Source organism: Lissotriton helveticus, chromosome 2_1, assembly GCF_964261635.1.
Source record: "Lissotriton helveticus chromosome 2_1, aLisHel1.1, whole genome shotgun sequence".
NCBI lineage: Eukaryota > Metazoa > Chordata > Amphibia > Caudata > Salamandridae > Lissotriton > Lissotriton helveticus.
In genome coordinates, this window is record NC_136059.1 from 543,199,350 (window position 1) to 543,226,762 (window position 27,413).

At 43.9% G+C, this 27,413-nt stretch overlaps 1 protein-coding gene across 2 annotated transcripts in view; it reads left to right on the top strand.

Annotated features, from left to right (window-relative positions):
- Nucleotides 1-27,413, top strand: part of DMGDH (dimethylglycine dehydrogenase) — a 635,937-nt gene that overhangs the window by 506,140 nt on the left and 102,384 nt on the right. For both annotated transcript variants that reach the window (XM_078675210.1, XM_078675209.1), the window contains exon 13: nt 4,487-4,644. In XM_078675210.1, coding sequence (XP_078531336.1) covers nt 4,487-4,644 — 158 coding nt within the window. The remainder of the gene's footprint in view (nt 1-4,486; nt 4,645-27,413) is intronic.

Consider the following 27,413-nt stretch of genomic DNA (forward strand, 5'->3'; position numbering starts at 1 on the left):
GGTAAATGTTACAAGCAACTTTGCCGTAAAGAATGGATTAAGCATAAATCATGAGAAATCCAAAGTAATGATCTTTAATCAACGAAGCACCAAGAACCAACTCATATGGTGGTTGGGGAGCAGGCAACTAGAGATGGTTAAAAGTTACAAATATTTGGGAATCATCTTTGATCGCATGGGAACGTACCACCAACAAAAAGCGGCTACTCAAGGAAGAGGAACCATTCTGGCTGTCACGTTAAAAAACATCAAGCACACAATAAGTGACCCCAATCTCATACCTCTACTGGAAGTACTCCAGGCAAGGCTTCTACCAAACATTACGTATGGCAGCGAATCAATGAGAGGGAAAGATGAAACAACTCTGGATAAGGTGATCTCCAAAGCTGTTAGAATAATATTCAACCTCCCACAACACACTTCTCCAGCACAAATAAGGCTGGAGTTCGGCTTACAAAAGCAGCAAATAGCAAGGAAGGGCTCTTGTGCCAAATGCTGGTATAAAATAAAGAATGCAAAGCCTGGTTCCTTAAACTCATACTTGTGGAAAAAGATGACCAGAAAAACTGACTGCCCCGCTATGGCTTATCTTCCGTCAGGACTAAGGCTGCTTGCTTTACAGGACTTGTGGAAATCCGGTCTTCCTTACAACAATTTTAAATCCTTGGTGAACAAATCGGTGAAGATCATTTCCCTAGAAAAAGATAAAACGGACATAAATAAGAGGGCACACAGCTGGTTTGTGATTCAGAGCTACTCGAGTAGCATTGCGCAGCCATATTTAAGCACACGCTTCTCGAGAAGTATGAAGGAAAGCCTTCTGGCAATGAGGCTGGGGATCCTACCGGCAAAACCACATTTACCGCCATGGAAATGCACTCATCTAGCCCCCAACTGCAGACTATGCCATAACCCAGAAGAGGACATTTTACATCTATTGTGCCTCTGTAAGAGCTTAGATCTCAAACGAAGACAGCTTCTAAAGCCGCGTCTGAACGAAAACCGAATTCGGTCATGCAGACAGGCGGTGAAGACCTGCTTCGAGGGGGGCGACGTTCGGCTAGCCTGTAGTTTTGTACGCTTTATGAAAATTGTAAAAACTAAACTAAACCTGGCAACCCCCAACTAACTGGCTTGTATCCTAGGTTGCTGCTAACTTATCTGGCACCTGTTCACTGGGAAGGACCATTTTTAGACTACCCTTTACCTGGCAAGGATTTTATACTTAATCACCCAGATACTTGAACCTCGGTTAACAAAACGGAAGACTGTCCCATCGCAGCCATTGTGTGCTTATACATGACACACATATTACATTACATTTTTAGAAATGTATGCACATTTTATATCTTTGTATTTTATGAAATCACTACAATTTTAACGGACTTAGCATTGTTTTACGTTATATGTTTTTTTTATGCAGTTTGCTAAGATTTTTATTAATCAAGCAATAAAGATTACTTACTTACAATGCGCATCATTTCTACTTGCGTCCGCTGCACATCCCCTTTCCTCCACCCAATTCAACACTTCCTTTGGAGTCTCCTATCGTTTTCCCTTTCCACATACATTTAAGCTTTGCAAGAACAGCAGCAGGTATATTATGGTCAAGGCCTGCAGTTTTTTTTTTTACGTCTTATAACATTCTTTTGAGTTTCTGGATCTTCCTCATATGATCTTGGAAGACTGGAATTTTATTTGAGTTTAAGAGCACCTTTCTATGTCTTGCTTCTTCATAATATGAATCTCACGGTAATGACTGTTGGTGACCCAGGTACGGGCTACAGCCCAGCACCTTGTTTGCTCTCCCTTCTACAAGGCTTGTTGGAATTGGTTGGTATTTAACTTTATTTTTAGCCAGGCTTGTATTAAGGCTTCTACAGTGCCTTCAGTCCCTTTCAGCATACCAGTTACCTTTGGGAGAATCCTTAAGGCTTTACCATTTACATTTTCTGTGCATAATTTTTCTCCTGTGTCCTGCACTCTAAACTTCAGGTACACTAGATGCTGTTCTCCTTTTCTTAGTCCTTAGGCCTTGGTTTATTAGTGATGTAGCGCAAAATTCATTTTCATTTGTAGGGGTGCATCAAAATTAATGCTCCCTGTTTTCCATTTTTACAGATTTTTACAGATATGGACACACTGAAAACATTCATTATCTTGTCTGTATTTTTTTTTAATGTGGATAAAAACGGTAATTGGGTTGCTTTTTGAGAAATTCTAAATACTGTCTGCCATGACTGCTAGGCCAAAAGATGTGTGTATTGATAGATAAGGGGTATAAAAAAGAAAGGAATTTTAGTAAAGAGGCTTTAACATCAACAGACATGCACAAGGTTGAAATTGTAATTTGCATATTTTCATATAAGTGCACCGATTTATCTTCTGCGGGTGTTCACAGCATTGGAACCTAGCAAAACCAAAGGGGATGATGGACGGAGTGTTGAACAATGCAAGCACTCACCCCCAGTCAACTGATCTGGGTTTAATCCATCATCATTCTTTAGCTCACTCCACCACGCCAGTTCAGACATGGCCATATGCAAATCAGTCCGACCCTGTGCCTCATGGGAACAGTCCAACCCGAACTGCCAAGCCATGTCTTCCCTGGACCAGAAACAAGCATCCTGGGACCGGTTTCTGGCTAATCAGCCATCATCAGCCAGGCTAGCTTGAATCCAGTGGCAAGGTGAGCAAGGGACCCACGTCTGGGCATACCCTGCCAACTTAGGGTGAACAAAGCAAAACCAAAGAGGATGATGGCCATGTCTGAACTGGGGTGGTGGAGTGAGCTAAAGAATGATGATGGATTAAACCCATGTCAGTTGACTAGGGGTGAGTGTTTGATTTGCTGAAGCGCTATGTCCATCATCCCCCTTGGTATCGCTTTGTTCTCCCGGAGTTGGCAGGGTATGCTGTGGGTCCCTTGCTCACTTTGCTCTATGTTGGTTCCAATGTATTTCTACACCCTCGTTTTGAAGTGTCTGTATGTCCAGTTATTTTTGGCTGTGTAATAAAGAAACTAACCTTACTTGGTAGTCTGTGGTTACTATGGGTCTAGAGAAACTTCGATTGAATTGATTGACATTGTTAGCGACTTCTCTCCCCGCCACGCTTTCATGCTAAAAAGAAGTACCATCGACTTGCGGTTCTAGAACAGATCTAGAACATACGGGCCCAGCTCCTTCAGTAGCATGTCTACCATTATCTCTACTATTTTCATTACCAATGATACTCTAGAGTGATCACTTTCAGTATCCTATCTGTAGACCCTCTATGCTTATTCTCTGCCTCCAGGTCTGTGGGACATGTACTCTCACCTCCCTTTCTTCCGCCCCCATTTAGTAGCTGTACAGGTGTTGGTTTCCCAGAGGTGGTGTCCTTATTGATACTTCCCGCCTGTGGGTCAACTGGGCCCTTTTGCTTCTGTAGTCATTTATCGATAATCACTGAGAACATCCACCATCTCCATGGGGGCTTTAGACCCACCGCCTCACTCACTTCCGACCATAAGCTTCTTCTGTTCCACTGGTCAGGAGTGTAAAGGCTGCTCCTAGCACAGCCTTCTCATACAGGAGCCTGGCATCCTTCCCAAGCTATACCGGATAGCTGCTGTACTGACATTCTCCTAAAAGCTGGCCTTCTTCAGTGCTTGCTGTCCCTCACTGCAGCCTCCCTGGAAATACTGAATACAACCGTAGCTATCAGGCTATTATGTATGGATGCATAAGAGGCACTTAAGACTGCTTTCCAACCAAATCTTTTTAAGTTTTCAATTAACTGGAGACTACAAGACAAGGACCCCGGTCTCACCTTGTTGAATAGCGATATTGAAGGGAGACCTGTTTAATTTGAAATCTGCAGGGATTTGGTGGAATGGACCTTGGTATAGTAGACAGTGAGTTTGCGTTTTGCTGTGCCACCTTCTCTAACATCAGTCTCATAACTTTTGCAACATAATAATAGACCTGGGACGGACATATATGATTATGTGTAGTGTAATATCAAACATGCGGCTGGAGACCACTTTGAAACAAACAAGAATATTAAGAGCACCTGTACTAACATTGTAAATCAACCAACCATATGTCTCAAACTGTAGGCGAGTAGGATCAATTCTTTAATGTCCAAATTTTAAAAGGTCCTAAGCATTATTTTGAGTGACATTGGTTTATCCAGGCTGTGGGGATGCAGTTCTGTCTCTGTTTGGTATCATGCAAAATGATCATGGATTATCATGGATTAGGGCTAAATTGGAAAAAGCCTGAAAACACTTGCATTTCAATATACACACTTTGCAACCTACGTGACGTTTGTGAACTTTGCACAAACTTTACAGGCAAAATGTTAGTTTCCTCCAGTCGTACGGAACAGTTTGCCAGAATATTAAATAGCATGTTTAAACTCAGATGAGATTTGTTTGTTTCCCATGTCAAAGACCTATAGTAAGCAGAATTTCTGATTATGTCATTTGTTTTGACACTAGGTGAGTTGGGATGGGAGCTCTACCACAGACGCCAAGATAGTGCAGCTCTATACAGTGCAATCATGGAAGCCGGTAAGGAAGAAGGAATTGACAACTTTGGCACCTATGCTATGAATGTATTGAGGCTCGAAAAGGCTTTTCGGGGCTGGGGAGCAGAGGTAAGAAATCCTTCAGTATTCTTAAGACAGCTTGACCAAAAGTGATCCAACCAACATGGATAGCAGGAAAGTAACCTGTGTATCCATTGCAGGGAGCTAGACAGTAATGTGGGCAGGAGCCAGAAATGTGGCATGATCAGTGTCTGTGCATGTGTGGGGTTGGTTGAGCAATTCTGTCTGTGCATGTGTATTTGTTCGAGTAGAAAGGTTGAGCTATGTGTAGATGCAGCCAAAATCATAATCGATACATTTTGGAGTCATCCATTGCAAGTTACCAGACCTGGATGAAATAAACAGATTTTGTCGTCAGAGGTTTGTGTCCCAATTGCTACATTAAGTGATTAGGGACAGGCACATGTTAAGAACTTATCGGAATGCAAGATGATCCTGGATATTTCTTATTTGGACCAGAAGTGGGACCACATTTTTGCATTGTACGATCTATGAGGAGCCTCTCGGTTTGATTCTATTTAAGTTAGTGATTTCAATTTTAGAATAGAGCATTTGACAAAGGCTTCATACTTTCCTGAGAAGGAAAAATGGATGGTTCTATTCCATGTGTAGGGCAATCTGGGTGATGCAGAGGGCCTTTATTTAAACTATTCTGGCTTCTGTAAGACAGTGGAAAGCTGAAGACGCAGAAGATGTCAGTATTTTGGATGTCAGTATTTTGGATCTGTTGGAGTCTGTCTAAAACATATTAAAGTACAATGAGATGGAGAAGACTGGCATAATCCAAAACATGAACACCAGAGCAAAAATGGCCTGAGCCCTAACAGAAAGAGACGAGAAAGGGAAATTTCTTCTGAGGAGGCTCACTCAATGGAAGTAGGGCATCACCACATGTGCGATCTGAATCCAAGGGGACTCCTAGACTTTTCAAAGATGGGGCAGGGAAGAGTGGCTTACACAATTCTCTAGGCTACCAGAAGAAGCACACTGCTTGTGTCAACAATCCATATTTTCGATTTTGTTTGCATTTGGCTTAAAATGTTTATCCAAACTATGGCAAGTTAACATTGATCTCATTGGTTTCGGTTTGGGCAGAACGTTCATGGTATTAGTATAGTTTTAGAAGAATAGTGGAACAGATTAGGTCACAAAGGGTAGTTGTTTGAGGAAGTTGTTTAATAGGATTGTTTTTTAGAGAAACTTATTGATCGTAGGTGTGACGTCAATAAGGTGTATGAGATATACCGGACATATAAATGGAACATCAAAATCACCAGTGTTTGTGTGCTCATGGGAAAGCCATGCATAGGGGAGATGATGTAGCCTTACGGCTAGGGCAGTCGACCTTGAAGCTAGGTAACTAGGTTTGTATCTCAGCAGGGACGCTCAACATCCTGTGATTCTGGGCAAATCACTTAATCTCCCCGAGCCTAACAAAAATGAATGTGTCCATCTGTAACGAAACTGGTGCTCATGTGAAGCGCTCCGATACCGGATATCTTCAGGTCGAGTTCACGCTCTATATAAAACTCTAAAAAATAAAAAAAAAGTCATTAGAAATGGATGGGATAAAAAATTGAAGATTTTTCTGTGCCTTAGCTATCAAAAAGTACAATGCTCTGTCCAGCCAGGAATCTTTGATGCAGGGAAACACCATACGGTTACCAGAAGATGAGTATAGTGATTGTGGAGGAGGATTTGTCCTAATGCTGGATCTGATAAAAGTCGAGAATTCCTAGTTAAGTGTGCCACAAGGGACCACATTTCAGCCAGCAAGCTATTTTGTTCTAACTAAAGAGCCGCAACTGCAACTGTAAATTATGAATGTGCCATAGTTCAGCAATCTCTGGTCATTGAGGAGTTGAGTCTACCTTGGATTTGGTTTGCAATCATTTTGGTGGCATATGTTTCATTCTGATGTTCAAGAAAATATTCTAGTTTGTCTAGTTTGTGCTCAAAATAAAGCCCTACATTTGTACGGCTTTTGAATATGTACCACCATTACCTGTGGCTCGTAAACCATGGCATACAATTTCTGTAGATTTTATAAAACCTTCCATCTACATACCATGTGATGTGGGTACCTTTTTAACGGCTGCTTTTTTCTCAATTCACCAAAAATACTGTAGTGTAGTTCCTATTATCCCAATAGGCTCTGCGCATTGGAATAATACCTTCAATAGTATAGGCCTAGACCAGACGTTAACTAGGTCTACTACTGTCGATATTAGACTTAAAGTTTTGGGTTTGCCAGCTAGCTCAGAGTTCACTAGAAACTTTCTCGAATGTTCAGGAAGGAATTAACTTCCCTGATTAGACAAGAAGGGATTTAGTTTCTGACAACCATAGAACATGACAACTTTGCTCTCCCCTAATCAAGAGTGTATCTCGAGAGTCGTGTGAACAAAAGGCAATTTATTTTACTCAGTCAGTACGTGCATTCTTAGTCTCATCAGAATGTAGAGAAAAGGAAGAGACGGGCGTGTTCAATAAAAAGGTGTTATTTATTGATCAGTCTCTTTTCTCGTACAAGAGAAATGGATCGATATTATTGCAATACTTATCGTTAAGTAAAGTGCATACATTAAAAGCAGAAGTATAAAATAATACTGTAAAAACATTGATATGGTTTCTAAGCCATATGAAGGTTTAAAATGAATAAAATATATTACATACACATATACATTTGACTAAACGTACTCAACTGGTGTTTCTAGATACGCCTACCCCGTGTACCTGACCTAAGCCTAATACGTGGGCGGGAATAGAAAGTTACAGTTTAGGTTAAGTTTGTTTTGCCAAGTGACTGACTAAAGAATTCTCTGTGAGGGGTTATTCAGTTCTGTACCTGGAAGTTAGGATGAATGAGGGATGGTATCTCTCTTCTCTGCTCTCGATATTCCAGGCTGCCTGCGAGGGCTACCCGGAAACGCCGGTGCTGGATTTCTCGGCAGGAGAAAGCAGCGCGTCTCGTTCTCAGCGCGTCAGGAAGGCGGGGCTGCGCCAGCGGGGTCTGCTCTGCTCTGGGCTTCGGCAAGTATGGCTGCTCCGTCTCGTCACCACCGCGTGTGTTTGCATAGGGCAATATCGGTAATATTTATACCTTTAAGGTGCCGAGATTGACGTAAGGATGGACATAGATACGTCAATAAGGATGTCATACGACCAGGTCGTTAGCACATTCTTTTGCTGAAGTTCTCGGTGAAATCAAAACAATGGCCGCAGGGTTTTTCCCAGGTTGTCATAGGTTTGATTTGTTATGAGAACTCCGTATGCCTTATCAGGGGCTGGAGGAATATCGCTTGTCTAATTAGATAGCAAGCGTTATGACCTAATCAGATAACACGTTCCTGTGCCGTAGTGTGGCTTCGTCAGATAACGGTATCTGCATCATGGGGGTTTGCTGCCTCATGGGCCGACTGCTAGTTAACTTGTTGGTTTGTTAACCAGAATAGGGTCAGGAATAGGGGGATCGATTCAGAACCTATAGGAATACATCACACCCACTCCACGCTAACTATGGACATATTTACTAATCTATGCTTAGTAAAACATAGTATAATATATTTATAAAGTATTGTGTATACCTTATCACCCCAAAATACATAAATGCATTCTGTAATTTTCAAATATACGGAAGAAATGCAGTCATATGTATAGTATGCACTCAAGCTGTAGAATAATGCTAAAGTAATAACGCATTTGTATACATTAATGCTATTTGGCATATGAGATTTACACATGAAATGGCTCTTAATACAGAAAAAAGGTTCGAGACCACTTCATCACAGAATATAATACAATGAACATACCAGCGGGCAGCTAATGTCTATAAGCTATAAGTCTATAAGCTATCTAAGTCTAGAAATCTTAGTTCTCCAAGAATAGTTCTTACTTTAAGCAGAAGATAGTGTCCCGAAAAATATGCAAAATTATTTTGGGGCTGCTGAAAAAATGCTGTCCGTGAACTGGAGGGAAAAGTGTTCATGTGCTTTTAGTATTAAAGTTGAAGGCCAAATTCAGGGAACGCCGTGTACGAGTTTGTTCAAAAGTCTCTATTTCTGTTCTGGTGAGAACATCATATCATTTAGGCTTTCGAAAAAGTTGTCAACAGCTTCCTGGGAGAGTTCCACTAACTCGGAAATAGGTGTAACCATGCATTCATGCGCATGATTGTCTCCATTGACATTCTGATTTGAATTGCTGACAGAAGGTCGTACCTGATCGATGCTGCTTTCATCTTGAACTTCACTACCCCTTAATCGTAGTGGTGAAGCTTCCACGAATGCCGTCATCAGGATTGGTAGCCGTTGAGGGCAGCACAAAGCATGAACCTTGATTGGGCTCAACAATGTTTCTGCATCCATTGGCGCATCCGATTGTAGCGTCAGACAGGTGTCTAACACGCATTCTTCTCCGCATAGCAGGCACCTTAATACAGGTAAAACACATCGTTGCCACATAGGTCGAAAAGATAGAAACCAAGTCATGTTCAGGTCTCTAAGCCGGGATAGTCCCAGGATTCTTGATATCCGGTCCCGGTATCCAATGGCTAGGATTGTTTCTTCCCTTGTCGCAGGTGTTTTGTCTGTGACATGGTTTGCCATAACGAAAAATAAGGACTAGGAATAGGATTCCTGCAATCAGTCCTAGAATGAGGGGAAGTCCGCCAAAAATCGAATGGACGAAATCTGGAAAAATACCCAGTATGGCTTTGAATGGTGTTAATGCCATCGAAAATACTGTCTTAAATACTTGTGAGACCCCACTGGTATCAGAAATATTTAAGATTTCATTCAGGATTTCTGCGAAATGTATGGGGGAATTAGTTGATAACAATGAATGTATCTCTGCAGTCGTCCTTGCGACTTGGAGATCATACGTTTCTTTTGATGACGTGAGCCTAGTAGGCGTCTGAAGAAGCACTGTTTTCATTCTGCTTAAAGTATCTATTCGAATAGAAGTAATTTTCAAGTTGGGCCATGCCCTTGCCTCCCTGTCTGGAAAGGAGCTGGGGAACAATGAGTGTCCACAGTGATTTTGTAACGTCCAGCCAAGCTGTACAATAGAGCGCAATTGGGACTGACCGTGTTGTAATAACAGTAAGTCTTGCGATAATATGTCGATTGCTGAAGACACAATGCTGTCCAAAGAAAAAATTCTGGAGGACAGAGTCATTAACCCATTGTCCACTACAGAAAGTGATTTTTCCAAATTAATACGGTCAATTTCCCGTATTCTCTCTGCTGTTTCAATTTGAGTAACCTTCCAGGCCTCATTGTATGCTGCATATACAGAGGCTGCTATGAATCGCTTTTGACGCTGTTTGCGTGGTCCCATAGTGAAATCACGCAAGTCAGCACCATCAGTAAGTAAAGTTAGGTGTTGCTTAATTTCTGCCAGTGTGGAAGTTTGTAGCCATTGAAGGCATAATTTGCCCACACTGTAGGTGGTTATTATCCCTGGGTGATGTCTTTGCGGATATCTAGGGTCTGGCCTGGTCATTTTGAACCCCTGTGTTTTGTTCAGGAATCTGTCTTGACAGTTATTAGTATCTGTGGGCCAGATCAACCACTGTTTCCAATCAGGATGTGTTCTGTTTTGGTTTAATACATAATTTACGTCTATCTCCTCATCTGTAGAGGTATTGCTGTACATTGTTGGTTTTGGAATAGACGGTTTATTTAAGTCTTTAATTTTGGCTAGGCCAAGACAGGTAGTTTGTTGAACAGTGTCATTTAAAAATATAATTTGTTCTGGGATCATGCAGGCTCTAAACAAAGATTCTATACCCTGTACTTGCCATTCTTTTGTGCCCCAAACACTTTTCAATTCAACATTTTTGTCCCAATAATCAAAACCAAAAGTATTCATTTGTTCAAAGAATGAGTCCGAATATATCAATTTTGTGTTTGTTATCATGGTCTTTGTCCCTGTCTTATTTGACAATTTGAAATAAAATGTTTCAGCATTACTTATGTTAAAACCTGAAAAGTATGAATATTTGTCGTAAACGGTTCTTGAGCTCCCTTTTGGAGGTGTTGCACAATGTTCCCATTGATTATAATTTAAAACATTTCTAGGTTGTGCAGATCTATGTAGAAAATGGTTACCATAATGGTTATAACAGTACATACTATCATAATTTGTAGAACCCTGCAAATAATCATGTTTGGTAAATTTAGCAGACATTACTAAGTCAGACATCATATTATTAATGCTTTCAAAGTCCCAATCATCAGCAAATGAGCTTGGTTTTACAAAGTCACTCAATGAGATCTTAATTTGGTGTGGATATTTCAGGATTTCGACCGGACCATAAATTTCATAGTCTGTGTTGTCCCATGCTACCCCACCCGGTATAGGATTGGCTGTGAAGTTGGCTGAAGAAAGTTCTCTTTTCTCGACGTGTGAAGATGTGTGTGGTTTGAGGATCAAGTTGATTTTCTGACTTGCTGTGTCCATTTTAGCATATTTTCCCTCAATGAAGCGTCCCAAAGTTAGTATCATGATGAGCCAAAGTATGAGGATAAATGCACCAAAACCCACCCAAAATTCGAGCCATGGAGAAACCAGATATGTTTCTTTCAGTTGTTTCAAAAGTTCTTTAGTTTATCTTTAAAGGTTTTTGATGATGGCTGTGTCTTTGATTCACTGAAGCCTTCAGAGGAATCATCGAAGTTTATGAAGTAGCCGGATGCAGTTCTGTCTATTGTTCCAATTGGTTCAGGATCACTGTTTCTTGCATTTGCACTTGGTACTTCATTATAGATTGGTGTGCCTCTGCTAAATGGTTTTATTTGGGTTTTCAGAGGTCTAAGTTCCATTGCATTGTTGCATAGTCCTTGTTGTTCTTTTGTAGGTGTTTCGAATGTGATGAGCCTCTTAGTTAGGACCTCTGTACTGGTAGCAAACCTTGGTGTTCTGCTACTTATTGGGAGTCCACTTGGCCTACTTTTTGTTATCGGCCACATGATTGTGGTTTTACTAGGTCGATGGATACAACTCGGTTCTCCTTTTTACCAGCAAGTGGCGGTAGTACAACTGATCTTGTCCCGTTGACAGACAAGACGGGAACTGCTTTTCTGTAAGAAGGCCCAAATTCCTTCTTTACCGCGATCTTTTCTCTGACTAGATCCCCGACTTTTGGAATCCAGACAGGTCTTGCTGGGACAGGTGGTGGTTCTTCAGTGGTTGTTGGCTGTTGTTTCAACTTTATGTTGCTCAGGTCTTTTCTTGTTTTGTTTAAGTCCTGCAAAATAGCCAAACGGTCTTTGATATCAAAGCTTTTTTCTTTCACCACTGAAGTCTGACTATCAAGGTCAGAGATCAACATCCTAGTTCCAAATAATAATCCGTACGGTCTGAATCCCTTCAGAGAATTTCTTGGCAAGTTATTTAGACTACGTTGGACACTTATTAAATGTTTGACCCACCCAGCTCCCGAACCTAATACCTTTGCCGTTATAGATTGCTTTATGTCACGGTTTTTTCTTTCAACAATTCCGTTCCCCTCAGGGTGAAATGGACAAGAGTACCGCAATGCCACGCCCATGCTGACCATGGCCTCCTTATAAGCCCGAGAGCTAAAAGCAGGACCGTGGTCTGAATGCAGCATGCCAATTGCGTTTGTGCCGATAAAGACTCGCAAATCTTTTATAACAGTTCTGGCGTCAGCCGTTCGCTGGGGCCACATCCATATGAATCTCGTACATGAGTCCACTGCAACCAAGATATATTTATAGTTACCATCCCTTTGTAAGGAACCACAGTGGTCTAGGTAAACACAGGCTAATGGTTTATCCGAGATTAGAAGGGGCGTCTGTGCTGGACGTCTCACCGTTGATACTTTCATTTTTTGACATATTTCACATTCTAAAACATAATTCCTTGTTTGTCTTCTCATTTGTGGCCACCAGTATCTCTGTTTTAATAATGATACTGTGGCTGAGACGCCAGCATGTATAGAAGCAAGCCCTTCGTGTGCCGGTATTATAAGTCCTAACCTATGTTCCATGTTTGGAATTGCCCTATCCCCCACTCCAGGGATTCGAGCAAAAGGAACATTGTTTGTATCAGTTATGTATGAGTATTTTACAGGAAAGCCTTTCGGGAGTGTTTCTATCGAATCCTTTTCTGTAGCGCTGACAGCTTGTAATATTTCGCTGTCTATTTTTGTTTTTGACCGGGTGATGGCAGCTACGGAAGCCGTTTGCACAGCTGCCTTTGCGGCCTCATCAGCCAATGAATTCCCTGCAACGTGAACGCCATCACGTTGATGACTCAGCGTATGTATCACGTGAGTCTTTGGTAGTTCTTTTTGTAAAAGAACTACTTGTTCCCAGAGCATTTTATGCTTGATTGTGCCACCTTTCGCATCCTTGAAACCATTCTGAAGCCAGATCTGCAAGTATTCATTGTAAGACTGAACGCAATAATACGAATCGCACACTATGAGTGTGGGGAATTCTCGATCGGTATTTTCAAGCGCCATCTTGAACGCCAGTAGTTCAGCTCGCTGAGCTGTACAATCTCCTAAAGATTGTGTTTTAGTGATTGATGGTTTAAATTTCCCTTCGTGCCAGCGACCTTTAACGATCGCGCACGCAGCACTGTAAGCTTGCTTACCCCCCACTGCGGGTTGTGCTGATCCGTCTGTATATATTATACAGCCGTAGTGTTCTAGAGGCAGAATTTCGGTCGGCGGAGGACATTCAAATTCATATTGGAGAAATTCTTGTGTTTTTAAGTAAGGATCAAATTCGTACGCCACGTCTGTTGCAGCAAGAGAATTAGCCCATTGTATCCATCTCGGATGGAGCGCTTTAGCATTCGGAATGCTTGCTTTTGTTACAGCCTCTAAGGCTGGTATCGGTGTCACGATTATTATTCGTTTACCTTGTGCCAGGGCTCGTTCTTTTGCTATAGCTGTCTGTGTTGCAGTTAGAATTTTTTCCGTTGGGCTGAATTTCATTTCAGCCTTAGTGTACAAGTGTGATTTGAATGCAATTGGTACCTTTTCTCCCTCATTAGAGGTCAGGTATGTGAATCCGCATCTCCCTGGGATGACTCGAATCACAAGATTGCGTGTGTTATCACGTGTTTCTAATTTTGTTTTAACTAGCATGTCTGTTTGTAAGGATCTCAAAATTTCTGTGTGTATTTGAGTCCAATTGGATCTTTTAAAATCTGGTTTTATCAGATCATAAAGGGGTTTGACCCTTTCTGCGTAATTTGCAATATATGTTCTTCCGAAATTTAGGAAGCCTAGAATTGACTGTAGGTTTTTTAGTGTTCTAGGTGCTTGGAGGACGGCACATTTTTCTAGAAAATTGTCAGCCAGGCTTTTACCTTCACTTGATAATTCATATCCTAAGAACAGGACTGTCAGATGGGCAATTCTGGATTTTTTAAAGTTGAATTTGTAACCCTCTGCTGCGAACCCAAATATTATGGTGTTCACTCTCTTCAAGTGAGTCTCCAAGTCATCATCTGTTAAGTATATGTCGTCGACATACGATAATGCTTCGTCGTCATATATTTGTAGTAATTCTGTTACTCTCGCTGAGAATACCCCCGGGCTGTTTTTGTACCCCTGGGCTAACCGACAGAATTGTTTTTGAGTGCCATTTATTGAGAACGCAGACAAATATCTTCTCTCTGGTGCTATGTTTTGACAAAAGAATCCATTAGAAATGTCTAATGTTGTTTTGTATTTTTTGCGCACTATGTTATTCATTAGTGCAGCACTATGCGAATTTTGCACTGCAAAAGTTTTGCAACATGAGTTAAGGTGTCGGTAATCCAAAACTAGACGATATGAATTGTCTGGTTTGGAGACCGTAAACAAAGGGTTGTTCATTTGTGAGGTGCAAGTTTCAATCACCCCCTGGTATTCTAGCTGATCTAGAATTTCTTTTACCTGTTTTTTAGCTTCTTGCTTAATTGGGTACTGCCTTTGTGCAGTAGGTTGTGATTTTAACTGGATTTTGTGAGGAGGAGAGTCCTCATCCCATCCTACGTGATTTTTATATAAAGCAGGAGCTTGAGCTACTGCCCACTTTCTGGCAAGTGTGTATTTTTTATGAATTGGGATGTGATTTGAGAAGGCAGGCATAATTATTTCTTCGCCATGAGGGCACTCCCTGACAAACTCTGGTGGCCAGTCTTTTTCAGCTAGAAGGATGTCATAGCCCTTGGAGAGATTATCCCAAAATAGTCCCCTTATTTTTCTAGTCTTATCTCCCTCTATACGTAATGTTATTTCGTATATTTTGTGAGGTTTGCTAACTCTGGTGTCTGCAGTTTCCACTTGAAGATATTCATTCGTGTCTCTGTCTCCAGATGATTCATAAGGACTTTGCGAGCTATGCTCACTTCTGCTGCGCTGTCTAGCATTGTCTGAGCCCATTCTCCGTTTTTCAGTTGTGTCCTCAGTATTCTCGGCATTGTTAACTACCTTGATACTGGCTACCTTCTTTTTTGGAAATTGTAATTTCTTTTTTAGCTGAGCAGGTTCCTTGTCTTTGGACTTGGCGTGCTCTTCTCTGTGTTCTGATCGTCCTCTTCTTTCCGATTTCTGCGAGGAAGTCTGAAAAGATTGAGAGGGACGTGTATCAATGTCTTGATATCTATCAGGCTTTTTTATATTATCCCTATTTCTAAGGTTATATCTTTTCCCAGAGGGGTCACTCTGCGGTGACCTGTGTCTTTGGTTCGGAGATTTTTCTCTTCACCTAGGAGACCTTCCTCTGGACTGGAATTTCTTTTCTTTAGGATTGGATTGTTTGTTTCCATCCCAGCTCTTTTTCTGTGATGTTGAGTTATTATTAAAAAATATTTTTTCAGGACTTTCAATCAGTTGTGGTTTTACTGGTATTCCACCTAAACTATCTCTACCTAGTTCCTCATAGGATTTTTCTATGATTCTGGCAATTTCAGCTGGTTGGTCTGCTATATCTGTCTCCTTTAACCTCTGGCGGATCGCCACGTTTGCTGCTTCACCTTTTATGTTGGCTAATAATATAGTCGAGACCTGCTTGAAGTCTTTTAGTAATTTCATACCAAGAGTTAAAGCGGGTTCTGGACCGTATTCGTCTTGAATTTGTTTTAGCACATCTGGTATTACCGAAATGGATGGAACACCGTGCGTTTTTGTGTAGATGGAAGCGAAGACTGTACCCCAAGTGTCACAGTCCTCAATGTGTGGTGCGATTCCCATTGGAAGACAGATAGTCAGAATCCTGTGTTTTTCTAATGGGGTGGTGTCAGGAAACACCGCCTCTATTTGGGTAATTTTCTGTGCCAACCAGAATGGTATTTTTGTTCCCGTTTAGCCGGTACTTTACCTAGGCAGGACTGTATGTTCTGTGGTGTAATTTTATTTGTGTTCCCCTGGTGAGGGGTCAGCTGTGGAATTTTAATCGCTGGCTGAATTGTTGAAGTCCGCATCACATACTGGACTAATTGTCTATGTATTTTTATTAATTGTTTTAGCTGTGTTAAAAGGTTTGCTGCAGACATCCCATCGATGTCTGGATGTGGTGTGTATCCGGCTAGGACCGGCCACGTTGCTCCTGGTCTACCTAAAGGACCGAGCCTGGTGATGTGATTATTATGTTTTAGGGCGCCATCAAATAAGAGCAGGTGCTCTTGAAATTTGAGTGGTACTTCCACCTCCTCGAAAGGAGTGTACGTTTCAGGAGGTTCCTCTATTTTGTAATAGTGGAAGTACTTTGTTACAGCATTTGCTGCTGGAAAATTTATCCATGAATAGTATACCTCTGTCTGCCGATATTCGTGTGCCTCAATTACGAATATGACTGTACCACCTCTAGGTGTCAGTCCATTTTCTATAAGTTTTAAAGTTATAGATTTCCTTTTAATGACCGGGATGAGTATTATATCCGGGTCTGCGTCTTGCAGTGCAGTATCAGCTGCTGCGAGTTCAGTTGCTAATCTAACTGCCTCTCTTTCATCATCACTGTCTACCATTTTACCGACAGGATGGTTACTTTGTTTGTTTGCAGATCAGGTTTCTTATGGAAACAAAAATTAGATGCACAATATTTTGGAACGGTTTATCCTTCAACGTTGACTATACCAAGAACCATACATAGGAGTTCCCTCCTGCGAGGTCTGGCGGATATGACCTTTCACCCACTCCAGACGTCTTTGGAGTATTATGGGAAAAAGGGGTCTGAGTGAGAAAGCACGACTGAGTTACTCTAAATGTCTTACGTTAGTTTTATCGCCCTTTCCAAACACGTTGGGCGCCATGTAGTGTAGTTCCTATTATCCCAATAGGCTCTGCGCATTGGAATAATACCTTCAATAGTATAGGCCTAGACCAGACGTTAACTAGGTCTACTACTGTCGATATTAGACTTAAAGTTTTGGGTTTGCCAGCTAGCTCAGAGTTCACTAGAAACTTTCTCGAATGTTCAGGAAGGAATTAACTTCCCTGATTAGACAAGAAGGGATTTAGTTTATGACAACCATAGAACATGACAACTTTGCTCTCCCCTAATCAAGAGTGTATCTCGAGAGTCGTGTGAACAAAAGGCAATTTATTTTACTCAGTCAGTACGTGCATTCTTAGTCTCATCAGAATGTAGAGAAAAGGAAGAGACGGGCGTGTTCAATAAAAAGGTGTTCTTTATTGATCAGTCTCTTTTCTCGTACAAGAGAAATGGATCGATATTATTGCAATACTTATCGTTAAGTAAAGTGCATACATTAAAAGCAGAAGTATAAAATAATACTGTAAAAACATTGATATGGTTTCTAAGCCATATGAAGGTTTAAAATGAATAAAATATATTACATACACATATACATTTGACTAAACGTACTCAACTGGTGTTTCTAGATACGCCTACCCCGTGTACCTGACCTAAGCCTAATACGTGGGCGGGAATAGAAAGTTACAGTTTAGGTTAAGTTTGTTTTGCCAAGTGACTGACTAAAGAATTCTCTGTGAGGGGTTATTCAGTTCTGTACCTGGAAGTTAGGATGAATGAGGGATGGTATCTCTCTTCTCTGCTCTCGATATTCCAGGCTGCCTGCGAGGGCTACCCGGAAACGCCGGTGCTGGATTTCTCGGCAGGAGAAAGCAGCGCGTCTCGTTCTCAGCGCGTCAGGAAGGCGGGGCTGCGCCAGCGGGGTCTGCTCTGCTCTGGGCTTCGGCAAGTATGGCTGCTCCGTCTCGTCACCACCGCGTGTGTTTGCATAGGGCAATATCGGTAATATTTATACCTTTAAGGTGCCGAGATTGACGTAAGGATGGACATAGATACGTCAATAAGGATGTCATACGACCAGGTCGTTAGCACATTCTTTTGCTGAAGTTCTCGGTGAAATCAAAACAATGGCCGCAGGGTTTTTCCCAGGTTGTCATAGGTTTGATTTGTTATGAGAACTCCGTATGCCTTATCAGGGGCTGGAGGAATATCGCTTGTCTAATTAGATAGCAAGCGTTATGACCTAATCAGATAACACGTTCCTGTGCCGTAGTGTGGCTTCGTCAGATAACGGTATCTGCATCATGGGGGTTTGCTGCCTCATGGGCCGACTGCTAGTTAACTTGTTGGTTTGTTAACCAGAATAGGGTCAGGAATAGGGGGATCGATTCAGAACCTATAGGAATACATCACAATACCTGCAGCAGAAAAAGGGATTTAGTGTCTTGATTGCTATTTTTCAACTTCATGGATTACCTTGTACATTATTTCAGACAGATACTCAGTTTCTTTTAAGGTTTTAGATAGTTTTGTGCAAGGCATTGGGAATTGAAAAAAGTCATTTCTCCTGGTTATCGCCAATTAAATGGGAAAGATAATGACATATTCAAAGCTTGGAGAAATATCTGTGGTGTAACTGTGATGCTACTTAAGATATTTGGACCTCTTATTTGCCAGCTACAGAATTCTCTTATAACAATGCTACTCCTAATATAGTCTAGGTTTCACCTTTTTGTGTATACAGGGATTTCCTCCAAGAGTTTTGCAGTCTAACACCTTGTCTTAATAAATCTGTACTGTTGCTAGTACAAGATTTATTAGGATATGCACCCAGAGGGCACATTAGAGGTGCACCCTGAAAAACCTACCACGATCTAGTGTGCTGACTGACTGGTACTGACCTGCCTGCCATCACAGATATGTGTCTGTCCCCCTGCAGGTGAGAGCCCACACTCTGAGGCCAGAAACAATGCCTGCTCCGGAGTAAGATATTTAAACCTCCAGCAGGATGGCTAGTGATTTATCATATCCGGGCCAGGGGCTTCAAAGCCCCTGCTGCCTTTGATATGCAACCCCAGCTTCCCCGAGACCTGGGAGATGCCACCCCCTGCCCTGAGGCCCATTAGGCACTAGAACAGGTGGGAAATTAGCTATGCAAGTAGGCGTGTTGCACCTTCTGGGCCAATCACACCCCTAAGGTGAGCTGCCTGATGTGCTCCACGAAAGAAAGGTTCCACCATCTTGTTTTGGTGGAATTAGGAATTGTGGGACCGGGTTATGCCCACTTTCCACAGACAGGAAGTGGTCATATAAGGGGTACAGCGCACCCAAAGGTAAGTAGCCCATTAGCTACTACCCTTCACTCCTCTAGTGCCCCTAAATTCAGTATTTAGGTGTCCCCTTGACACCAGGAACTCGGATTCAAATGATTATAAAAAAGGACATAGTTAAACCGAAGAACGCAAGAACTGTGGACTGGCTGAGGACTTGGTGCCTGCTCTTGTCCCGACAATTACAAATACCTGACTCCTTCTGCAGCTGCTCAACTACCCAAAGCTGTGGAGGTCTGCCAGAACTTCGCCAACCTGCCAATATCTCCCTTGAGGTGGAGGAGTCACTTGTGCTGCAGGCACTGACAGCAATGTCTGGTACACCGGCCTTCTGACCACCGGGTCCACCAACGCAGCAGCCACCCAGGAAAAGGACACTATGCTCCAGGAGGGCAGATCCATCTCCGAACCAAGTTTGGAGGCACCAGGACCTCACAGAGCAGCCCTGCACGAATTCCTGGGGGACTGGAGACCTTGCAGCAGCCCAGGCTTGTTCATTGTGCAGCCCAGACACCAACACATCCAAGCCCAACCTACAGACATAGGACATCCGCATCAGAGAGGCTATTGTAAAGAGTGACCCTGTTTTGTCCCCATTTCCAGGTCGACCTAAAAAGTGCAAGCCTCCAACGCAAGTGACCTGCCGGATAAAACACCTCTGCACCTGAGCCCCACAGCCAGAGTCTGAGCCTACCGACGGTGCACCCGAGACACAGAGACCCTCAAGAACTGAGTCCCCCTTTGGATTCCAGTGGACTTGTCCTCAAGTCCACTTGCAGCATTTCTTTGGCTACAGGTTTCTCCATAGCCTTTTTTTAAAGAATATTTCTTTATTGATATTGTGCACAACAGCATATTTGACAATGAAGAGGTTTCTCCATAGTCTTCAGCTGTAGTTTTTGAGGCTACCCTTGCACAAGCACCTCTGCACCCAGACATACCAGGATATCTTCAACCTGGGTCCAGAGAGTGGGGCAGTGCCTTCTTGGGCCCCAATGGTGACTGGACCAGTCCTAACGATGTGCAAGATCAAGCGACCCTGCCCAGAGTGTGATTGTACAGCTAGGCCCCCATTATGTTGATCTAGTGGCTGCCTTGGATGCTATGTAGTGCAGGGGGGTCCAGGAAGGGTTTGTTTGTTCAGCTGGGGGTCTGCCCACTCTTCGGATACCAGGGGCACTGTGTTGGTGAGAGGGTGAGCTTTCTGTCAGAAGCCCCGACTGCACATTCATGGCTGGGGGCGATAGGTGAGCCTTGAGTGGGCGTGCATGAGGGGCCCCACCAGCACCCCTTTACACTGTGGACCCTGCTTGGACTTAGTGCATCTAGCCCACAGTGCTGAACCTATGGCACAGCCTGCAGGAGAGGTAGGCTCCTGGTCGGTTGTCCAACTCGGAGAATAACAGAACCGCCTGCACACACGGAACAGCATTGCAGAACGTGCCTAATTTGCAGGACCAACTGAGTGTCAGTTCCAGAGGGAGCCCACTGTGTCAGGACCCGCCTCTCCCTTGCTATGGAGGTGAACAGATATAAGGCCTCCTGCATTTCCTCCATCAAGGATATGTTCCAGAATGTTGACCCGGCCTCGCTTTCACCTGGACAACTATCCAGCATCAGCTTAGAACCAAGAAGGGGGCACCAATCTCCAGGCGTCTGCAACTAAAGGGGGCATCCAACTGCAGCTGGGAGAGTTCGGCAAGGACATCACATCGCTCCGGTAATGTTTCACCTGAGCCATATCTGACATAGATCAATCCTTATGCCAAACGTTTCCTTGCCTAACCACTGTGGAATCTACAGTAGCTGTCCACGCACTGTACAAAATTGATCGTATGGCGCGTATTGACAACTGGAACGCAACCAAGAATTGCTCCAGGACAAGATAGATGACCTCAAGAATCGCTCACAGCACAACGTGTGCATCAGGGGCATTGCGTGGTCCGTCTCGAAGCCCAATGTTGGCTCTTTTCGGCACTTCTTGCATCTCCCAGACGACCAGGCCATGCTTCTGGACAGAGATTTTTGGAGAAGTACGATCAGCAGCTACGCTCCTATATTATCTCAGAGTGTTCTTTTTAGCCAGCTCTTTCTTCCAAATTTTACCCAGTTTTGGAAAAAGTGGCTAATGTGCTGCCAAACAAAATCTTACTATAATGTTTTTTGTTATTTGTAGGAGACATTGCGGCTAGGAGAACATTTCCGGGAATGTCTGTCTGGGTACAAGTGATCACCACTGGTTGACCCCAGGTGTTCACATGACTAAGACAAAGCCTCCCTCCATTCACCCCTAAGCAAGGACTGCATTCATGCATTCCCGTATTCGATTGCAGATTGGTCAGGTCCTGGCAGCATTCACTTAGCAAGTGCTCTCAGGTACAAGATGCATGTGCAGCCAGATCCTGTTCTCCATTGAGCATGTTCATGCCCCACTGCACCTCCTAGCTAAGGGATTAGCCAGAACATGTAAATACCCCTCACTTGACCCATACCTCAACTCACACCAAGCACATGAGGCAAGCAAACCTGACCTTCCTGAGGATAATTACCTTCACTCTTTAATCATATATCCACCCACCCATATACACATGAATCTTTTTACACATCCACCTATCAATATGGCCACATATCTATCTAGCCATACTTTCACCCATCATTCTTTTCACTTTTCTCCATCTGTCTATTCATCGTCCTGCCACTCATTCATACTGTAACCTATCAATCAATCCTTCTGCTCTTTCATCCATCCTCTCACCCTACCATCTTTCAATCTTTTTTTAAAAAACACTTTATTCATGACTGTATCAAATATTACATTGTATTGTGAGCATTTCACCATTTATCAGTCTTTTCTTATTTTCTTAACATATACTGCCTACAAATTAACAGGCTTGTCTAGTCAGTTTTCCTTATGTGCTTCAAGGTATCGATCTTATTACACCAGGAAGTATTTGCATTCACATTACAGTATCAACTTTTAATGAACCTACATCCCACCCACGTCTATCCCACCCTCCCGTCTCCTAGCATAACTATCATGAACATACTGTTTTCTTAGGCACATTAATCATAACTTTTTCAGAGAAAAACGTCGACATTTAGCTGGCTAACCCGCACCCATAGTGTTCACATCCTCAACCCATATTTCCTGTGTTTCGCACCCCTCGTTTATGGTCATGGAGCGTTCCCCTGTGAGGACTCTAGGTCTACATTCTCCATCGCTATCAGCATTCGCTCCCAATCTTGCGCTACAGGGTGTTTGCGGGCCCCCTTCTCCTCCTCCCTGCGCAGGGTCGCGCTTTCTGCTTTGCCCCATTTTAACAAATCAGAGCGCCACACCTCTACACTCGGTGGTCTGGCCGATTTCCATCTCATAGTGATAACTCTGAGTGCCAACAGGAGTGCCAGGTCTAGGAATTTCAGTTGTGCTCTGTGGGTCTTGGGCCTCTTCCTGTGTCCTATCAGACAGGGCAGTGCCCCCTCCGGGATCTGCAGGGCTGTGATATCGTGCAGTGTGTGTCTGACCATCCCCCAGTAGGTGCGTAGTCTCGGGCATGTCCATAGCATATGGAGGATATCCACCTCATCCTCCTGACATCTGGGACAGTTGTGGGAGGAAGTAGGGTACATTCTATGGAGCTTATGGGGAGTGAGATACGCTCTGTGTAATATCATAGCCTGTATGAATTTAAATTTAACGTTCCTGGATACTCTCCTGTGATGCTCTAGGACAATCTTCCATTCCCCATCTGTCATAGCCTCTCCTGTGTCCTCAACCCAAGCGTCCCTGAGTGTGGTAAGGGGTAGGGCAGCGTGTTCCCTAATGCCCACATAGAGCCATCGCACCAGATGTCCTCCCGTCCCCATATAGTGGAGGAGGTGTACCAGTTCATGTTGTTTCGGTTTGTTGCGTTGTGGAGCCCATGTACGTTGGACATATTGAATCACAGAGGCGTGCAGTAAGTACAAACTTAATGGGGTTCCTGTGGCCTGTGCAAAGGAGGCATGATCCAACAGCGTGTCGTCCCCGAACAGGTCGCCTATTCTATCCACTCCCGCCTCCGTCCAGGGCCGTAACCTACGTTGCGTCAAGTTTCCCTGCGGTGTTGGGAGCCCTAACATGGGGATGTTATCCGCATAAGGGGCGGTCCCGGCCGTGTACGCCAGTGCCTTTTGCCAACACCGTAAAGGAGTGCGCAGCAGGGGGTGACAGTCTCGGGGAACCTTGGCTGTAGGCAGCAAAAGGGAGTGTAGTTCCCCGCGTGCTAGTCGGTCCTGTGTAAACGCGATCTCATGTAGGTCCCTACCCGCCACCCATCTTGTCAGCCACTGTAGCTGGCTTGCGTAGTAATAACTTCGCAGGTCTGGCACACCCAGGCCACCCTGTCTGGTGTTCAGCTGTAGTTTTTTGAGGCTTATTCGACGTCTCCCTGAGTCCCATATGAGAGTAATCAACAATGTGTTCAGTGTCGCAAATACGTGTTGTGGAAGAAGGACTGGCAGATTTACAAAGTAGTACAGCATTCGAGGGAGTAGGACCATCTTCGAGATCGCCACTCTGCCCATGACAGAAAGGGGCAGGGATATCCAAAAGTTCACACTACCCCGGAGACCATTAATTGCCCTCCGTACATTGCCCTCAATCTGGTCCTCCTGACTTCTATAAATGTTAACGCCCAGGTATTTAAATGTGGCCGGTGCTATTTGGATCCAGTAGTCACCAAATTGTATATGAGATGGTCGTTGTCCTTCCCGGAAGAAGAAACCCAGGGATTTCGACGGATTTATGGCCAGGCCAGAGGCGGTCTCAAAACGGTCAAAGATGGTTGCCAATTGTGAGTGGTCCCCATCCAAATCTCGGAGATACACTAAAATATCGTCGGTGTATATAGAAATCAGGTTTTGTGTACCCCCGACCGATATCCCCATCTCAGCCACCGAGTCCGGAGTGCGATTGCCAGAGGCTCAAGCGTTAACACGAACAACAATGGCGATAACGGGCAGCCTTGTCTGGTGCCTCTGTAAATGTCATAACTATCTGAGGTGTACCTACCCGTACGTGCTCTAGCCGTCGGGTGGGTATATAGTAAGCGTATCCACTTTATCAGAGTGTCCGGAAACCGAAGCGCTTAATGACTTCAAACATAAAGTTCCACGTCAGTGAGTCGAATGCCTGTCGGAGGTCTAGGGCAATACAGCCAGCCTGAGGCAGATCCAGTGGCGTGGCCGACATGAGGGCGTGGAGCCGTCTCGTATTTTGGGAGGTGTTCCTCCCCGGAAGAAAACCGCATTGGTCCGGGTGAATTAAAATGGGGAGATGGGTCTGTACACGCATAGCAATAACTTTACTAAGTATTTTATACTCCGTAGGGAGCATTGAAAGCGGCCTGTAGTTATTTACGTCAAGGGTATCTCTGCCAGGTTTTGGGATGGATATCACAGAAGCCTGCATCGTCGTGGCAGGTAGGCGGCCGACCTCATAAGCGGTCCTGTAAATTTTCTCTAAGACGGGTACTAGCGTTTCGGAAAAAGTCTGATAAAATTCCGCAGGCAAACCGTCCATACCAGGGGTTTTACCTCGATTAAGGGAGTGGATAGCCAGTTTTATTTCCTGTCGTGTTATGGGTCCAGCCAACTCAGTCCGCGCTTCCCGGGTCAGGGTCGGGAACGGCAGCTCTCGCAGGAATTCTACCATGCCGTCGCCAGCGTCCTCGGGGGGGGTGGGGGGGGGGCATACAATCTTTCCAGGTGGGCCTTAAAGGTAGCATTAATTTCGGATTGTGTAGTCACCTCCCCACCCGTTTCGTCTCTGATTCGCGTAATCACAGGGACGTCGGGGGCGTCCCGGATTAGGCGAGCTAGCAGAGCTCCAGATCCATCGGCTTCCGCATGCTGGCGTCGCAAATAGTCTCTATAGTCTATACCATCTTTCAATCTTATTACCCTTCCATCCTACCATTCACCTTTTCCCCCTTATTTTCTTTTACCTTTCCTTCCTTCCATCCTGCCTTCTTCCATTCGTTCTTTCCTCCTTCTAGTTACCAGTTTTGTCTTTCATCATTACTTGTTCTTTATTACCCTTCTCTCATGCTTACTTTTTCTACTTGTCCCTCTGTTTTCACCTTTTTTGTTTTGTGATTTCATCCTTTTTAAGTTTCGCCTGCACTGTGCTTGTGCTGTGCTTAAGAATCTATTGTTTTTGATATGTGCTGGATCTTACAAATGCCCCTAACCAACCGGCTGCAGCTCTGTTTTCACCTCTCTTTCTCTACCGGGCCTTATTCAACCAGCCACGGACACATGTTCCAGGGAGTCACTAGGAACTTCGCCTGTACCTCAGGCTTTCAAAATCCCAGCCACCATTTCTGGCATGCTGCTAGAGCGTTATCATAATTTTGGAGGATATAAACCGGGGGAACCCCCATTTTATTTTAAATGAGGGAAGCGCCCTCCCTTGTGAGCTTGGAGAGTGAAACTGCTGCCAGACTCTACTCGAGTTGTTTTGGAAAGAACATTCCCTCCCTCCCACCACTGTTTGTTTCCATTAAATGCAGCCAAGTGCAGCTCTGGCTGTTGCTCAGTTTTCCCTGAATCATGGAGCAATTCGCAGTACTGCTGCCGGAGAAATTAATAAATAGAATGCTCCCAGCAGAGTCGCCGAAGGACGGTTTTAACATTGTCACTTGTACACAGCAAGTCAGAGCACATTTCTCAAGCAGGAAGGGGCTCCTGGAAGTCATTTCTGTGAATAGTTGAAGGCACTCCGCTCTGGTATGCTGAGGAAGCGAGAGTTTGGGAATGTGTCTGAGCTCTTTGGGAGACCCTCTCTTGGCGCCCTGCCCTTTGGAGCCTTCTCACTTACCATGCTTGGGTTCAGGTTCTGCCTTTTTATCCCTCAGCCTCCTCGTCTGTCTGTCTGTCTGCTATATACAGCCGTTCTAGCCAGGACAAGATCACAGGAAAGCGCCTGGTCTAAGATTCCACCTTCTGAGAACTTTTCAAGGAATCCGCGCTTCAGGGGCTAACTTTCTTGACCTTGCAGTCGAAAATACCAGAGTGGTGTGGATGGACACTTTCCTCCTTTTTTGCGCCGCAAGTTTTCTCCAAGAGTGGCCTGTCCTGCTCTGTAGGGGAGTTCGCAGAGTGCAAGGAATGGGAAAGACCTCTTACTGTTAGCAAATGTGTTTATTTAGCGTTTTAATGTCACCTCAATGTGCTTGGTAGTGCTGCCTGGCTATTGTGCAGTTACGTCTGCAGTCACAGTGGGCCATGCGGCACAAACTCTAAGGGTAATGCACACATTGAAAACAATGCATGCATGATTTAGAAACTGAACTGCGAAGCTTTAAAATGTAAACTGAAAACCGCAGGAGAACTCGGCTCTTTCCTCGGGAGCATTACCAAATTATTCACGGGATAGGCGCAGTGTATGTTGCAGCTCTGCCTGGTTTCACCCCATCCCATTGGGACTGCAGCTTAACATTGGCCCACATTTCAAACATGCCTTGCTGTGGTCCAATGGCAGCTTGATGTCAAAGAGCAGGTTTCAGAGGTGATGTCGCCTTGTGTTTCAGAGTGTGTGTTTGAGTAATGTATGTATTTCTTGACTTTTCCCAAGTGATACTTTGATTTTGTGATCTCTAGTTCAGGTATGGGTCTTGATTGACTGTTAGAAGTGAAGGTTGCGCGCGGCAGGGGCGCAAGAAGACCTGATGTTTATGGGGGAAGTGCAGTGCTTGAAATGGAAAAATAGAAGTGCAGGTACTCTGTAGCAGAGTACGTGCTTGTTTCTGAGAAGTGCCGGTACTCTCTAATTAAAAGTATTACGTTGCTCCTGAGAAGTTCTGGTACTCTCACTCTTAAAATAAAAAAAGTGCCGGAACTCCGTACCGGGCAGTATCGACCCATTCAAAGCACTGGGGAAGGGCCAACCTAAGTCACCCAAAGTTTGTGGGGCAAAGACCGCAAACAATGGGGTGGAGCTGTCCCTCAAGCCAATACATGAAAACAGAGTGATATGTTGTGCATTTTAAACAGGTTAAACCCAGTGTGATTACAAAAACATGTTTTAGTTTTGAAAATGTTTACAGGATACTGACAGATCTTTTAAAAGGGGAATGAATGATTTGGCAAGTAAAAATCAACTTCTACAGATTTCAATACGAAGCACTTTAGAACCAGTTTTCTCAAAGTTATTTAATGACCAGTTCTTGCAGCAGAGCAACTCTGGCCAGGTCGATGGGGA